Here is a 16,878-nt window from a genome sequence, read left to right on the forward strand (position 1 = left end):
CCAAAAAACATTTTCCAGAGGACTCAGATTGTAACAATACATTAATGAGGGCAAAGAGGTCTTAATGCAATTTGCACTTTCTAAAGTTTCAAAAAGAGGCTTTGAGTTAGTGCATTATTAATGTATTGAACATCTGGAACTGTGTAAAAGCTATAGACATTGAGCAAATGCAGGATTTCCCCGCTAGGTTGCATTCTAACTTATTGCCTCCCAAGTGAGATACTGGTTTTAAAAATTTTGAAAAAGAAAAATGACAATATCCAGATAAGGCATAAGCATTCCAAAGTATCTTTTAATTGGTGAGATTTAACTCAGAAATAAAAATGTCTCAAAGGTTACCAAAGTGATGTGAATACCAATTAGTAAATTAAATCATCCAAAGTACTATATATGAGCTAGTCTTTGTATTTGAATAGAATTTCTCTAGGCACTAAGTAAACTATTTTATGAAAGAGATACTCACATTTCTCATCTCTAAGTCTTAAGACCTGAGAGTTGGCCTGCATCAGCATATTTATAAATAACCTGATTTTTAGTTGTCTTGTTAGGATACTAAAGAGAATTTAAAAATCAATTGAGATATTTAAAATTTTTATGATTTCTCTGACAGGGTAATAATTAAGATGTATTAAGTGTACAATTTGAGTGTCACCTGTAGTGAGAATGGGAAAGATGTAACCCAAATAATTCTGTTATCTAAAACTGAAAATTTACCATTTTTTCCCAAAATAATATGTGTATTTTTGCTGTCGATCTATGTGTCAAATTTGCATGTAGGTCCTGTGTAATCGTGGAGGAAGATTATTAAGGTATTTAAAAACAAAAAACAAAGAACTCCACTGAAAATTAAAGTGAATACATCGCATTCTCTATAAGTGTTCTTATCACCATCAATTTCTACCTTTTCAGTGTTCCTAGAACTCCTTACCTGAACTAAAATGTGGATATACCCAAAGGATGTCATTTCCTGTCATCTCTTTCATGTATGACTGTTTTTGCTCTTATTCTCTGTGGTGGTCTGTTAACCTCCACTGCTCTTTCTAAACCTTTATTGCTCCATTTTTTTCTGAAGGAAGAAAGGAAAGGAAGAGAAGAGAGAACTGAGAGGTGAGGAAGAAGGGAGGGAGGCACAGAGAGAAAAGAGAGAAAAACTCATCACAAAGTCTGTTCTCTGAGTTCATGTCTTTTAATTATATCATCTTTACCTTTTATCTTTTTTGACATCTTACAAATCACCTGAATACTCTTCTTTTTATTAAGAACTCTGCAACCTCCTTTTATAGTTTTCTCCTGTTTACTCCTCTTTTGCCTTCCATCATTTTCAACCTTCCTTGTTTATTCAGTTATGACATTCATTCAGTATGTTTATTGAGTATTTTTTATGTGTCAGGTAACATTCTAAGTTCTGGATGGGCCAGAGTAAACGAAAGAAACAAAAATCATTATCCTTATGGAGATTGTTTCAGAGTTGAGATAAGGAGAATAAAATAGACCCATGAAGATACTAATATATTAGGTGGTATCATTAATTAAAATAGCTGCATCCCCCCCCCCCCCAAATTCATATGTTGAAGCCCAGACCCGTAGGTGTGACTATATTTGGAGTTGGGATATCTAAGGAAAGTAATTAAGGTTAAATGAGGTCGTAAGGGTGGAGTCTTGACCTAATTAATATCCTTATAAGAGATGCCAGAGATTTAGTTTTGTCTCCCACTACTTGTGCAAGAAGGAAAGAAGTGTGAAGACTCAGGAAGACCAGATTGTCAAAAAACCAGGAAGAGTCTTCACAAGAAATAGAATCAGCCCGCACCTTTACCCTTGGGTCTCCTCATGTTCAAAATTGTGAGAAATAAATTTCTGTTGTTTAAGTCATCCTGTCTGTTTTATTGAGATATATTTTCCAGTTTTACTGAGAAATTATTGATATGTGGAGAAGTTTAAAGTATGCAAAGTGATGATGGTTTAATACATGTATATATTGGGAAATGATTATGGGTCTTTTATGGTAACCTGAGTGAACTAGTATGGATAGTGGTAAGTGCTATAATGGACAAATAAAGCAAAATAGAGGGAAATGAAAATTGTAGGAATGAGCAGGGGTGGTTTAGAATTTTTATTAGATGCCTCTGGAAGGCCTGTCAGAGGAGGTGACATTGAATAAAGTCCTAAATGGGTGGAAGGAAGTATGCGTTTCTGATCTGGAGGAAGAAAGTGCCTGGTTTGTTTGAGCAACAAGAAGACTATTGTGTCTAAGCAGAGTAAGGGTCACGTGGAAGGAATAGTAAGATATGCAGTCAGAGAAGTAGTTGGGCTAAAATCATGGCACAGTAAGGATTTGGATTTTATGCTAAATGCAGTAGGGAGCCATTGGAGACATTAGACTTGCTTTTGAAAGGGTTGTGTTGGCTGATATATGGAAAATGGACTGTGGACAGCCCAGGAAGAAGCAAGGTTCCTGCTATAATAATTGAGGAGAGACAGTGGTGGCTCGAACTACCTGGGTAGTGTATTTGGAGTCTACATATAATTTGAAAGAGGATTTGCTGATGGATTGGATATGTGACAGAACAGAGTATGAGGTCAGAGGAGGAGTAAAGTCTTCTTGTTGAGTTCATCTTTAGCTACTGTTAGTCAGTCTTGTCTTTGCATTCTTTTAATTACATCTGTTGTTTTGCCTTCCCTATTCTCTCTGCAAGTACTATACTATGAAGAAAAAACTCATTTCTCAATCTCAGTGATTGTCTACAGCACAACTACACCTTTACATCTGGACGTATGGGTTTTCACACATCAAATTATTCTTTAGTGTCCTGCAGTTTAGCTCTGTTCTACCAAGAGTAGGCACTGGGTCCTACAAGGAAAGGGCTCAGGAGCATGAGACTGCATCTACTATATTACAGCCAACCTCAAGACTTGGTTGGTACCTGTATTTCTTACTGACCAGCTATTCTCACAACATCTATTCTGGTTCAGTTAAATTTTTTAGGGCAGTTCATAGTGCTCAGAGAAACATTTACTTACATTTTACATCTACTAATTTATTATAAAGGATACAGGTAAAGAGGGACTTATAGAGTGAGTGCTCTGAAAGAGAAAGGTCCTGAGCACAGGAACTTACTTTGACCCTATGGAATTGGGGTATACCACTGTCCAGTATGTGGATACATTCACTAACCTAGAAGCATTATGAACTTCAACCTTTTGATTTTACATCAAGGGTTCATTACATAGACTTGTTTGATTAAATCATTGGCCACTGGTAGTTAATTTAACCTCTTGCTCCTCTCCTTTCTTTTGAGGTGGGGCCAACCCCTGTCCTTAGGTATCTGAGGGCTGTCCAGTCACATCATTAACAAACTCTGTGGTTGAAAGGGGTTGTTATGAATAAATTATTGCATCTTTCTGGCCCTGCAGCTATTTCAGGAACTGGGAACAGAAGATACCCCCACAGCTCTTAGTGCTTAGGAAATCCCAAGGATATGAAGAGCTGTGTGCCAGGAATGAGGATGAAGACCAACTATGTATCTCTTATTATAAATTACAACATCCACACACGCCTGTATATTTAAATGCAAGATGCACATATCAATATGGGCATCTCAAAGGCATTAACAAATTTGTTCCTCCAGTCTTGGGGCTTTTCTAGTATTATCTATATAATGATATGAAATATCTATATTTGGACTATTCAGAAACTCAGGAGGCATCTATGAACCTTTTTCTCCCTTGCCTATTATGTCTAACAACATTCTCTGTTAATTTTAAATATTTTTATAATATGCTCACTTTTCTTTCTCTACAGTATACTTTTCAAAAAGTTGAAATCATAGCTCCATATAAGTATAAAGTCAATACCTATCAAAGGAATGATTCAATTCATTGGTTAGGGAATGAGTATTATGTCAAAGGTGACTGAGAGAGCCTTTAAGGAGCTGTGCACTTATCAGCACTTTCATAAAGGAATCCAAAAGTTGTTAAAGTACTACAGACCAATGAACTGTAACCTTTGGGACAACATTTTCTCCTGGACAAAAGTTATTTTCATTACAGTGGCATAAAAGTACATAAGATGTAATTTCTCTAAGTTTGGAACCTCACAGTCAGCAGTTCCATAAAGTGCATTTCTCTATATAATCTTTATAGAGAGGTGGAGCTACTGCAAGCCACCTAGATTTCTTATTTTCATCAGTCCTGGTTTATCGTATACCGGGTCTCCTCAGTTCTCTTGCTCCGACTAGACACCAGTTCCTTATGCAGCACCCCTAAAAAGCTGGATTGTGGTACACATACCCATTAGCTCTTTTCTCCCCTTGGAAAGTAGAAGCCACCAAGTTGTGTTCGCCTCTGCTGTACTGCTGGTCCTCTGGAGAAGCAGCAAGCTTGCCTCCCTTTCTTTTGTCAGTGGCCTCCTGGCATCAAGAGTATGCTGGATTTTGTCAATGTTCTTAGACGGCGTCTTTAAAAAAAAAAAAAGAAAACATTGGATTTAAGGTCCAATAAGTTCCCTCTCCAGGGAGAAACTGGAAGTTGAGGGTGTTCTCACTATGCCATGCAAGGGGAGAGACTTTGGCAAGTAACTGCATGCTAGTTAAACCTGTATCTTTGTACCGCTAGCCTCTGTCCTGTTTCCAGTGCTTACATTCAGGCAAGATAGAAACTATCCCCTGGGCAGCGTCTTAAAAGTCTGCACCTTGGATATGTGTTTCAATTTTTCTCTCCTCTAGGGAAAAGCTGGGAGGTAGTTTTCTTATAATCACACATCATACTGAACAGAGGGAGGGACTTCCAGGGGTACCATGAATTTCTTACCAGCTTCTATACAGATGGTTTCATACTTACCTGAGAGACAGGAGCCTCTTTACTGTTTTCTGAATTTCCCACAAAAATAATTGGTTTATATGTTGCTGAATCCGTGTTTCCATGGGGACAAGAAGGGCCTGCGATTTCCTGTTTACCCATCTGTTGACTCACTCTCTGTTGAATTTTAAAGTGGTAAGATTTGTATTTTGAAAATAATTGCTCTGACTCCGAAATGTGAAGACCTAAGAATAATAGACAGGAAGCAGAGTCTGTTTAGGAGATTTGGAATTGTCTCCAAGGAGGAGATTATAAAGATTTGGACTGGATGATCTTTTAGATATGGAGAGATAGTTAAGAGATAGAAATTGATATGGTTGGGTAATAGCTTGAATGTGGGTGAGTGAATTGTTAAGGATAACTCATTGTTCTACTGTTCTGGTATCCTTTGATATTGAACACTGGAATATTATGAATTAGATCTTGTATATGACATTTCAGGTACCTTTGAGATATTTGTTGAATTTGACTGGTACTTAGCGAAAGGAGCATCAGGTCATGATAATTCTGCAGGAATGTAAAATTTTTTCAAAGTAATTTAATTGCCACAAAAGCAGGAACTTTTTCCTGCAGTGTGCCTGCTTTATTCTTAGATTTCTGATATTCTTACGTATCATAGGGCCTTATTATTTATTGTTTTATTATCATTATTCTCTGTATCACCAGTGCCTTGGCATTCCTAAAAAGCATCCACAAGAAATAAATCTTAATTCCATTATCACAAGCACTAGGTAACATTTTATACTTACATAAAAAAAAGCACGCGTAGTAGATATATGAGTTAAAATATATTAATAAAAGGAAAACAGCAACACTGTTACCAAAGAACTAACTATTAAAGCTAAATCTTTGGATGCTTCTTAATTCTATTCCTTTTTCCACCCTCACAAAGTTAATAATTACCTTGAATTTGTAATTATTCATTTGAAAAAAAGGATCCCGACAACTATGTAGTCCATATACATAAAAAGTATATCCACCAAGAAGATTTAACAGGAATTTTTCACTTAAGACATAGTTTCAGAATAAAAAGATGAAACAAAATGACAAGAAATATAAGGATAAACCAACCAATTCTATAAATAGTACAGAGGATTTCAGCATACCTCTTAGATATCTGTAGATAAATTAGGCAAAATTTAAGTTATAACAACCCTCATCTTTGCTCAGTATGTATTTAACTTAGTAATGAATAGGAAATAATGTTAAAGTCTCAAAGAACATATAAACATATTTTTTTTAAATCTTAAATTATATGTGGATCACATTCACTGAATCTACAGGAGGATCATTACAGTAAAACAAAATTTAGATGCAGAAATCAGAAAAAAAGTTTTTATAGAAGTCATAGGTCTAGTAAAACCTACAGACAGGGAAAAAACCCAAATTATTTTCAGATTTTACATCCTTAGGATATTTTTATCCCCTTCTAAACTGTCTATCCAGTAGAACCATTTGAGGAAATAATCAATTATCCTAAGTGTTGTTGACTTTGTCATGGTACTATTGATTGAAGGCTCACTGTGACTATCCCCCCTATGCAGTAGCCTCTCAGTACTGTCAGAAGGTTTAATACTTTCAGTGATAGACTTTGATTCAGAAATAGTGCATATGCAAAATTCAAATTCTAGCAGAAATAGTACATATGCAAAATTCAAATTCTGGCAGCCAATTCCTGAGGCACTCAGGAATAAAGACTTAGACAAATGTTAGCCCTGTGATTTTTACTAATAACATGTTGATACAGGGAAATTTTATTTTTATTTATCAGTTTAGGATATTAAGGAATTTCTCCTTATAATTCGATTACTGTGTAAAAGGCAATAAACTATTGTCCTTTTTAATAATTGTCTTAATTTGTTTGGGTGATGTAACATAATACCATAGATTTTTAAAAATATAGAATTAATACAAATTTTTTTCATTCTGGAATTGGAATCTGAGTTCAGAGTACCAGCATGGTTGAAGGAGGGCTCTTCCCGGCAGCTTATCTCTCTTCTCACATGGGTTAAGGAGCTGTGTGAGATCACCTTTACTAGGGTTCACATTCACCCTTATGACTTTACCACCACCCAACACCCAAAGAAAGGCCACCCTCCTACTTCATAACATAGTCTTTGGGGAGTTAGGATTTCAACATGTAAATTGGGGAATACACAAACATTTAGAACACAGCAGTGATTAAAATTTTGTGTAACGAATTTACTAAATTTACTTTTGAAAAGATATGGGAAACGAAACCTTTTTATAAAAATTTTCTTTTGTTCTCTAGAGAATATGGGATACTTTCTTAGTGCATTCTAAGAACTGGCATAGAGCAAGTTGGTAAAACAGTTGAGTTTGTCATAATCTCCTCTAACACTTTTTTTATTGATTTCAGCACTTATGTTTATTATTAGTTTTTACTTTTGTATTTACTGTTTGATAGTCTGGCTTCTTAAAAAGAAAGCTAAAGCTGCTTTTCTCCCAGATTTTAAAAATAAACATGTTTTAAGATATATTTTAAGAATTGCACCCCACATCCATATTTAAAACTTCTGCGAATTCTGTTTTCCTCTTTAAGTCTTTCATGTCGAGCTTGTATGTGTAGTTTTTACTCTCATTACTTTGAATTATTAACTTTTTTCCCTTTTTTTTTCTTTTTTTATTACAGCTCCTATCACTCGAATTACTAACTTTTCTCCTAAGTTGTATTATTTTAGACTATGTAGTCAGTATCATAAGGATTCTTTGAAATTTGTTGAATATATTTGTGCCTGTATATTTTCTACTCATTGCCCACCTGAATTTCTGTTTGTGTCTTAGTCAATTAGGTTTATTAATGATAACTTGATCAGATTTTCATACAGCTTATTTACCTTAGATAGTGATCTTAAAATTTGTCATTTAAATAATTTTTAGGTAAGCATATTAAGGAACTTCACCTTAGGTTTTCACCCTAGGTTTAAAGAGGTAACTTAAAATTCATCAACTTTGACAGAAGTATTTTTTTTCCCACTTTTGAAATCCCTACTACAGCAATAATAGAAGTAGTAACTATACTATTAATAGTAATAATAATGGTAACAGTAGCAGCAGCTAACATACATGGAGTTCTTTTACATCACCACTAAGTTGTTAATGAATTTAACCCAGAAACAACTCTTGATAGAGTTTTCCTCATTTTATGAATAAGAAATATAAAAACAGGAAGGTTTATGTAATAGAATTGCTTTTAACCAAGCCAAAGTAAATTTGTTCAGTTGGACACATAAAGTTTGTTCATTATTTTATTCTCCTTTTTCAGTTATTAGAAAAGTTAAAAGAACGTTGGCTGTACACTGGCTTATGGCATAACCTGGAGTTGCTGAAAACAGTCATTGTGGAACCACAAGGAGGAGAAAAAACTGATTTTGATGAATTACTGCAGGTATACTATGATGCAATCAAGTTCAAAGGAGAAAAAGGTAATTAGAAACTATGTGATGATCAATAAAAATTATTTTTTATTATAAAGTAAGAATGTGGCACTGTTAGAATTTCATTAGTGTTACTATTTTTTTTTTAATGAATTGCTTTTAAGAGAAAAATTATATTTTATATTAGGGTGAAAAAAGTTAAATTGTTTTATTGCAAATTATTCTCCTATGAATGTTTTTACTTGGGAAAACCATTCAGCTTTAAGAAACAGCATACATTCATATTCTGTCCCATAGTTCACACGCCCCAAAATGATTTGTGGAAGTGGCAGGTAGAACATACATACATATCTTCCTTATTCACCAAACAAGCTCTCCATTTTAATGCAAATAATGTGCTTTGTACTTATATTCTATTACATAGGATAAACTTGAGTTTACAAAATATAACTGAAGCCTCAACTTCAAAGTTAGAGAATGTTTTTGAAAGGAAGGGCTAATGGTAATAATTTATGAACAGTGCAACATCATAAAGATACTATAACATAACTGTCAGTATCCTGTATAACACAGCTATACATAGAATCTTCTCTCTGTGTGTTTTAATGTGTGGTTGAGTATGTTTAAGTATAAATTAGTTACTTAAATAATCCTGACAACTTCACATCTGTTGATAAAGGTAACTGCAGTTTTACTTTTTTTAAGTCATTCATGTGCATGTTGCTACTCTGGTATGGTTTTACTATAAATTATCTGAGAGATACACAATTTGTAATTTGGTTTGTTACCATATTATAGATAAATGTAATGTTGTTCTCCTATGGAAAGAAGTTGAACTGTCTCCTACCAGATTTTACTTTGATTCTTTCTTAAGTTTGCAACAACAAATATTTGTAATTGGGTGTTTTCATATGACAAGTATAAGCAATTTGGGAAATTTTGAATGCACTAAAGTGCACTGAAATGAAATGCGCTTGAATGAAAATGCTTGTTTTCTATTCCTTAAGATGGAGCTCTCCTGGTAGCAGTTTGTCGTGGTAAAGTGAGTGAGGGGATGGATTTCTCAGATGACAATGCCCGTGCTGTGATAACAATAGGAATTCCTTTTCCAAGTGTGAATGATCTACAGGTAGGCTGTCGAAGCCCTAAAGTCCCATTGCTCATATAAGTTGTTTATATCATGTTAATTAAATTTTTTCTTATATCTTCAACACATTTTGATTCTTTGGTGGCGTGGAATGAGTGAGAAAGGTTTAGTAGCTAGTATGAATTTATTTTATGTTTTAACTTACGCTGTTTTCTGTGCAACAAGAGTAAATTCAAAGTGTGGTCTTGGGTCAGGAGCATCAGTATCATCTGGGACTTGATAGCAATACGCATTTTCCAACTCCATCCAGGCCAACTGAATCCAACTCTGGAGGGAGGTAGAGCTCAGAAATTTGTGTTTTGTCAGGCTCTTCGCCACAGATTCACAGATGTGAATTCTATCTAACTCCCTGTTCTCTATTGCCATGCCCTTGCCCTGCAAATTTCACTGATTTTTTAGCTGCTCTAAATTTTGATACCTTCCATCTCAGTTCAGCAGGACTACTGTACTCTGCCTGTGCTTCTGTGCTCTGTGCTATTGTCATGAGATTATACCTAGAAAAAAAGAGCTGAGCATCATGGAGTTTACCTAATGGATTTTCCTTATCTTTAAGATTACAGTATTAGGCTGCTTGGTATCTGTTCCCAGAAAGCAGTTGCTTCCCAGAAAGCAGTTGCTTTATCTGTTTTGTCCAGTTTTACAATCCTAGGGGGAGGAATATTCCCACACCAGTTATTCTGTCTGGGCTAGAAGTAGGAATTTTGCTTCATTATCATTGACTGTTAAACATCTGAAAACTACTGATAGCAGTAATTTGAAGGCTAAGTTGATGTTGTCTTCCATCAGGGAGGATTTTCTTTTACTTCTTACAGCCACTTATATGTGCTAGTATTCTGAGACCAAGACTTGAGATTTCTTGGTCATTTAACTTACTACATGGAGTATAATTCTTATCCCTTTCAGTGTACAGAACTGTTAGTGTCTCATACTAAAGCAGGAATTCATTCCATAGGTAGTTATATTCTTTACTGTTCATACTTTACTATGAGTTATAGAGCACAAACAGAAATAAATAATATTTCTCTGGGTAATCTGAAGGTACTAAAGGGGTATCTAAACCTTTCAACCTACACCGACTTTGGTCTTTCTGCAGTAACCAGTGCCACCATTGAGAACACTGATGACCAAGCTCAGGGCTGTGTGGCCAAGGCTCCTATTTTAACGTGGCTAATGCTGACTCTGATTACCACTCTTGGTAACAATTGACAACCACACAAGAGAATTGTTGTGTTCATTTTCAACATCATTAATGCTGCATTCTGCTGAAGCTGAATGCTGCTGCACACTGCTCTTGGTGGAGTACTGCCTTATTTGATGTCTTATCATTTTACCTTGACCACCCTATATTATTACAGTAATGCTGCTTGGTTAAAGCGGAGAACATCACTTTTCTCCTTCTGTTACATGCCATTTAAGTCATATAGGGAGAAAAATTATAAACCAAAAGTACAGTACTGGTTTTTATATTTACCTTTATAGTTTTCTGTGCCATTGTTTTTCATTACTGCTAAAGCACATTCTACACTGACTTCATCTTGTTATATTTATTCATTAGATTATACCTTGATGATTAGGACAATTTATTAAACATCTTTAATTTCTATACTTTAGAAATTGCCTTAGAATATATTGTGTGTTCAAAAAAATGTTGATCTAAATAATGATTAAGTTATGTTTATTATTTAATATATTTGTATTTAAGTGTTAACTATATGCTTATATGTTTTAATATACTTATATTAACAGGCCTCCCTAGTGGCCTAAGTGTTAAGTTTCAGGTTATCACTGCTATGGCCTGAGTTTGATTCCCAGACAAGGAACTAACCCACAGCAGACCTCTCCTGTCTCACCTGCTGCCCCCCCTAGTAATGTATTTCAGTGACTCTCTGGTGAATCCTCTCACCTCCCCTCCCATACTTCTGGCCATACTCCCATACTTTTGCACCCGAGTTTCTCTGTGCAAATAAAGCTTAAAATATATTTATATTTAACATAAGTATTAGGGTTTTTTGTTTGTTTGTTTTACTTGACATTATTATTAAAAATAACAATGCACCATTCCTGGAAACTTTAATTAAGACATTAAATGATTAATGATAATGACAGTAATCATTATTATGTGATAATACATCGGACAACAGTAAACCTAATATAACATCATAAGGTAGTAAAGTGTGTTGTGACAATAAAATTATTACAGTAGTTATTGAAAGGAATTCTCAGTCACAGTACCATTTTATACTCGAATACACAGTAAAACATAATAAATGGAAAGGATGTCCTATACTGAATATACTCACTATCCCTCTTTATATTAGTTTTCTATTGTTACATTACAAATCACTGCAAATATAGTCACTTAAAAAAATACACATTTCTTGGGCCCTCCCTGATGGTGTAATGGGTTAAAGTGCAACAATATGAAGCTATCTATACAGCTACTGAATCACGAGTTTGATACCCAGCCAGAGAGATGACCCACATGGTGTGGCTGACCTCTTCTATTTCACTTGCTGCTCCCCTCAGCAGTATATTTCAGTCACTGCTCCCTACTCTGCTCCCTATTCTGTCTCTGCTGAATCCACTCACCCCCTGCACCTCTGGCCTGTACCCCAGTTCTTGTATGCATAAATAAATCTTTAAAAAATTACACGTTTCTTATATCAGTTTCCATGTGCTCAGGTTTCACAAGGCTGAGATTAGGAGTTTGGCTGGACTGCATTCTCATCTCCAACTGGGGATCTTCTTCCAAAGTTAATTCAGAATGTTGGCAGAATTCACTTCTAAAAATTACTGGACGAATCCAGCCTAGGGCTGCTCTTAACTTTTAGATGCTACTCATCTTTTCTTGTCATGTGATCTTTGCATACACCCCTCTTAGCATGACAACTTACTTCTTTAAGCCAACAAGCTTACTTCTTCTGTAGTTCCAGTCTGCTAAGATATAGTCATATAGCTTAACATAACTACAAGTGTAATTTCTCTGTACCTTTGCCTTAAAGGATGGCTTAATTGAGTGACTGTCTATCAGCCTTGACATATTCTATTGGCTAGAAGCAAGTCACAGGTTCTACTCACACTCTGGGGGAGAGCATTATAACAGACATACCTCTCTGTGAGTTATTTTAGGATGTGGTTAAGAATGTATTTTAAAAAAAATTTTTTCTGTAAAATAAGATAATGAACTAACCAGTTTCCATAAATGACTTTTCCTAAGCTTTTTTTTTTTTTTCCTAAGCTTTTTTTAAAAATTGAAGTAACATTGGTTTAAAACACTGACTCTGATTTAAAGGTAGAAAATCACACGGCTTCAGATGTGTGTTATCACACCCCATCCACCAACAGGACACTCATGTCCTCCACCATAGTCCATTGGGCCCTCTACACACCTTGCTCTTTACTCTCGAGCTCCCCATCCCTGATAGTCTCAATTCCTTAGACATCTAGAGCTGTCCTTGGCTTGATTCTGTCTGACCCCTTTTTTTAATTTATTTTCCACATTTAGTGAAAGACAGTATTTGTCTTCTGACTTATTTTACTTAGCATTTTCCCCTCAAGTTCCATCCATGTTACAAATGGCAAGTGGTAATCATTTTTATAGGTATATTCCTGTACCTATAGGTGTATTTAGTGGTAGTACATTGTATGTTCATATCACACCTTCCTATTCCACTCCTCTGCCCTTGGGCACTTAGATTGTTTCTATAATTTGGCTCTTGTAAACAGTGCTGCAATGAACATAGGAGTGCATGTATCCCATTGAGTTAAGACTTTTTGCATTCTTTAGATACCTAGAATGGAATTGATGGATTGTATGGTAGGTCTATTTTTAATATTTTGAGAAATCTCTGCATTATTTTTCATTAAGGTCTGGACAAGCCGACATTCCCACCAACAGTGTATGAGGGTTTCTTCACATCCTCAGTGTTAGCTGGTATCTCATTGTGTGATTTTGATTTACATTTTTGAAACTTCTCCTAAAATTAAATAATGCTTCAAATTACTTGACCATAAATTGGGGCTTCATAATTCTTTTTATGTTAATACTCAGTCAATCATGCAAGAATAAGTAGAATTTATTTACCATTGAAAATCATAAGTATCTTATAAAAATGAAACAACCTGTTTCTGTATTATTTTCTTTTTCCATTCAAATTCATTTTTTAAAGGATAAGATTGATGTCTGAGTTAGAAATGTGATTTGAGTGGGGAAAAGAAGGCAATGACATTGATTTTTATTAAATTTTTTTCCTTAAATTTGAGACACAGATTATGAAAGTAAAAATTAAAAAAATAACTTAAGACTCTTGTCTCCACTGCAGAATTTGGCTTTTAGAGAAGCAGGAAAATGTATATTAGAGCCAAAAATATGACTTCTTTGGCTGTGACCAGGATTTCCTCTTCCCACCTTGGGGACTAGAAAGTAGAGGTAGGAAAATTTCATTTTGGAGCCAAGTGTGACTTGTTTAGTTCAAGTCATAATTTATTGCGCATACCTCTGGGACCTGAAAATAAAGAAACCCACTATGAAATGTTGATAATGGGCCACTCTGAAGGGAAAACATTAAACTTGCTTTCCCAGTGAGGACTTTTTTTTTTACTTCCACCTTTCCCAGATGCTTCTGATCATTTTATAAGGACATACTTAATCACATAATAGTTAAAAGGAAAACTTTCTGTATACTAACCAACGTATTTGAGAAGCAAGAAGAGTTAACCAAGACTTTTATATGATTAGATATTGGTGGAAAAATGTAAAGAAATATTTTCTTGTAATGCAATTAAGTCACAATATTAATAAGGCTGCCTTTTTAATGAATATTTAAAGCAAGTCATTTGACCAATCTCTAAAACCTAAAAACCACAAAGCCTTTAACTTTATAATTTAGGTATCCACATTTCAAATTGGTGGGGTAAACATAATTTGTGAGACATTATAAGGTATAACTTTAGATACTATTACTGCATTTTTATTTCTATTCCTTAGCATGGTTTGTTTATAGAAATATTCTCCTTCCATGGTTATTGTACCTTTACTCCTATGAGGGGAAGTCATAAAACAGTGATATGTAACAAAAAATTTTTGTATGTTAAAAATGTTCAAGTGGTATGTTAGATTTTTATAATTGGTTTAATAAAATTTAATGGTAATGTTCAATATGAATTGCTTCTACAGGATTAAAATAGTTTACTGAGGTAATAAATTTTATATTTACATATTATTTTTCTTTAGTAACATAATGTGATGAGTTACCAACATAGATTTCACTTAGAAACTATTTAAAAATCAGGAAATGATCCAATCTGTTATCTCACGATTGGCGTATATTAATCCTTCTAAATTCCTTTTTTTGTTTAGGATACTTAGTTTTGAAGATACTGACTGTCAAAGTTTATTCTTTTATAAATTTTGAAAAGTTATGTTCATGATTGAAAAATACAGGTATCTATTTTAGTTTTGTTAAATTTGTTATTGACTTTATAACAAATACATAGACATTTATAAACTTCCATGTATTCTTTACATTTTAGAAACCTCAAAAAAGGCTATTATCCTCTCTTGCCCTCAGGGATAGCAACATTAATAAAATAGAGTGCACATTAAACCACATTACACTGGTTTCAAGTGTCAAAATATTATTAAATGATAGCAGTATTAGAATTCTTAAGTCTTGACAGATTTCTTTTTAAGGAGAATGATATTTCTTCATTATTCTAGTTGCTTTGACAGCTGTGTGAATATTCATTAGTGAATGGATGAGGCAGACATTCCAGAGGCTGTAGTATATCAAGACAAACCTGATTTCAGAAGTTAAAACCTTTCTTGAGAATTTTGAGTAGATTCATATATTCACATATTGAACTACGTGCTCATAATCATGAGCTAGTGATGTGTATAAATGGTAGAGTTTAGTATTACAATCCTTTTAACTTTATATATACAGCCATTATAGTGATGTGTATAAATCAGTAAAGTTGCAACCTGCCATAGGATATTTTGGTGGGAGAGGATCTAGGTGTGTGGATGCCTAAGGAGAAAAGTTACCCATTTACTTGGACTGATTTCCTTTAGTACATGGAGGAGCCAGAGATCAGATTTGAGTTGTGTCTACTTTGAGTTTTAAACATACAAACATTTGCTAAGTAGAATGGCCTCATCAAAGGCCATTTTACAGTAAGACTATTCAGATTATTAAGGCTATTCAGAATAGGAAAACAACCAATTTTTAAAGTATCTGACTAGTATTACCACACACTTTAATGGATTCAGTGAACATACTACACAAATGATAGCCCCTTGTCTCTCAGACCTTAGAATCTAGTAAGGAACATTGCTAATAAACAATTACAGTTGTGATGAAGGCTGTAAGGTAAAGTCATCGGAACTATGAGAATGTATAACAGAATCCTGACTTAGTCTTTGGGGGGTAATAAAAGACTTTTTGAGAAAGTGACATTTAAATTGTCACAGAAAAAAAGGGTGGGAGTTATACAGGTGAACAGAATATATCCTAAGGCCCAATGGTCTGAAAGAGAATAGCAGGTTCTGGGAATTGAAAAACGGAGAGATAGAAAGGAGTTGTGGAGGAAGACTTGTGAATAGAGGCTGGGAGTGGAGGTTTAAAAGAGCCAGTGGTTCAAGGCCCTATGCCATTTTAAGGTTTTGAGACTTTGTTCTAAGCTGTGGGAAACCAGATCCAGGAATAGAGCCTGAGTTCAGAGAGTAGTAAAGTTCTGGTTATAGTGTAGTGTCTGATACAGAAACCCACCTGGCTCTAGCCTGATAATAACATGGTTATTATCCAGGGGAAATGGCTGTATATATAAAGTTAAAAGGATTGTAATACTAAACTCTAGCATGTAGGAGCCCAGCAACTTACTGTTGTAATTGTTGGAAACACTTAGGCCAAATCACAGATTTGGAAGAAAAACCCTGTCACTTCTGAAGGTCTACAGTATGTTACCCACAGTTGCATACACCATTTTTTCTTTCTCAGAACACTTCCACCAAATTACATTAAAAAGTTTTTTCAACCCAAAGTATTATTAAAACAATTTCAAAGTATATCTTGAAATCTAGTTTATATGTAAATATGCTATCTAGGTTGACAACTTGTAATTCACCTTGAGCAGTGAAAAATGAGATAACCAGACCCTTTATTTCTGTCTCTCTTGAACAACAAACATCAAAAAATAATCGATGAATCTGCTGAGACACTTTTAATTTTTTTAGAGAATTGACATTTTTTTAAAGATTTATTTACTTATTTATACATACAGAACTGGGGTGCAGGCCAGAGGTGCTGGGGCAGAGGGGATTCACCAGAGACAGAGTGGGGAGCAGAACAAGCAAAATCCACTGAAATACTGTGGAACGCAGCCAAGCGGTCGCCATTGCAAGATGGCGCCGAGTTCCGCCCCGCGCCGCACACACATAAACAACCTCCACTCAAGGCCGGCTCCAGCCGGTTCCGG

At 34.8% G+C, this 16,878-nt stretch overlaps 1 protein-coding gene across 1 annotated transcript in view; it reads left to right on the forward strand.

Annotated features, from left to right (window-relative positions):
- BRIP1 (BRCA1 interacting protein C-terminal helicase 1) overlaps nucleotides 1-16,878 on the forward strand; it is an 86,236-nt gene that overhangs the window by 51,546 nt on the left and 17,812 nt on the right. Inside the window, exons 13-14 of the mRNA XM_004685019.1 lie at nucleotides 8,144-8,303; nucleotides 9,263-9,384. Of these exons, the coding sequence (XP_004685076.1) occupies nucleotides 8,144-8,303; nucleotides 9,263-9,384 (282 nt within the window). The remainder of the gene's footprint in view (nucleotides 1-8,143; nucleotides 8,304-9,262; nucleotides 9,385-16,878) is intronic.

This window comes from Condylura cristata, unplaced genomic scaffold (genome assembly GCF_000260355.1).
Source record: "Condylura cristata isolate star-nosed mole 26May11 unplaced genomic scaffold, ConCri1.0 scaffold00017, whole genome shotgun sequence".
Taxonomy (NCBI): Eukaryota; Metazoa; Chordata; class Mammalia; order Eulipotyphla; family Talpidae; genus Condylura; species Condylura cristata.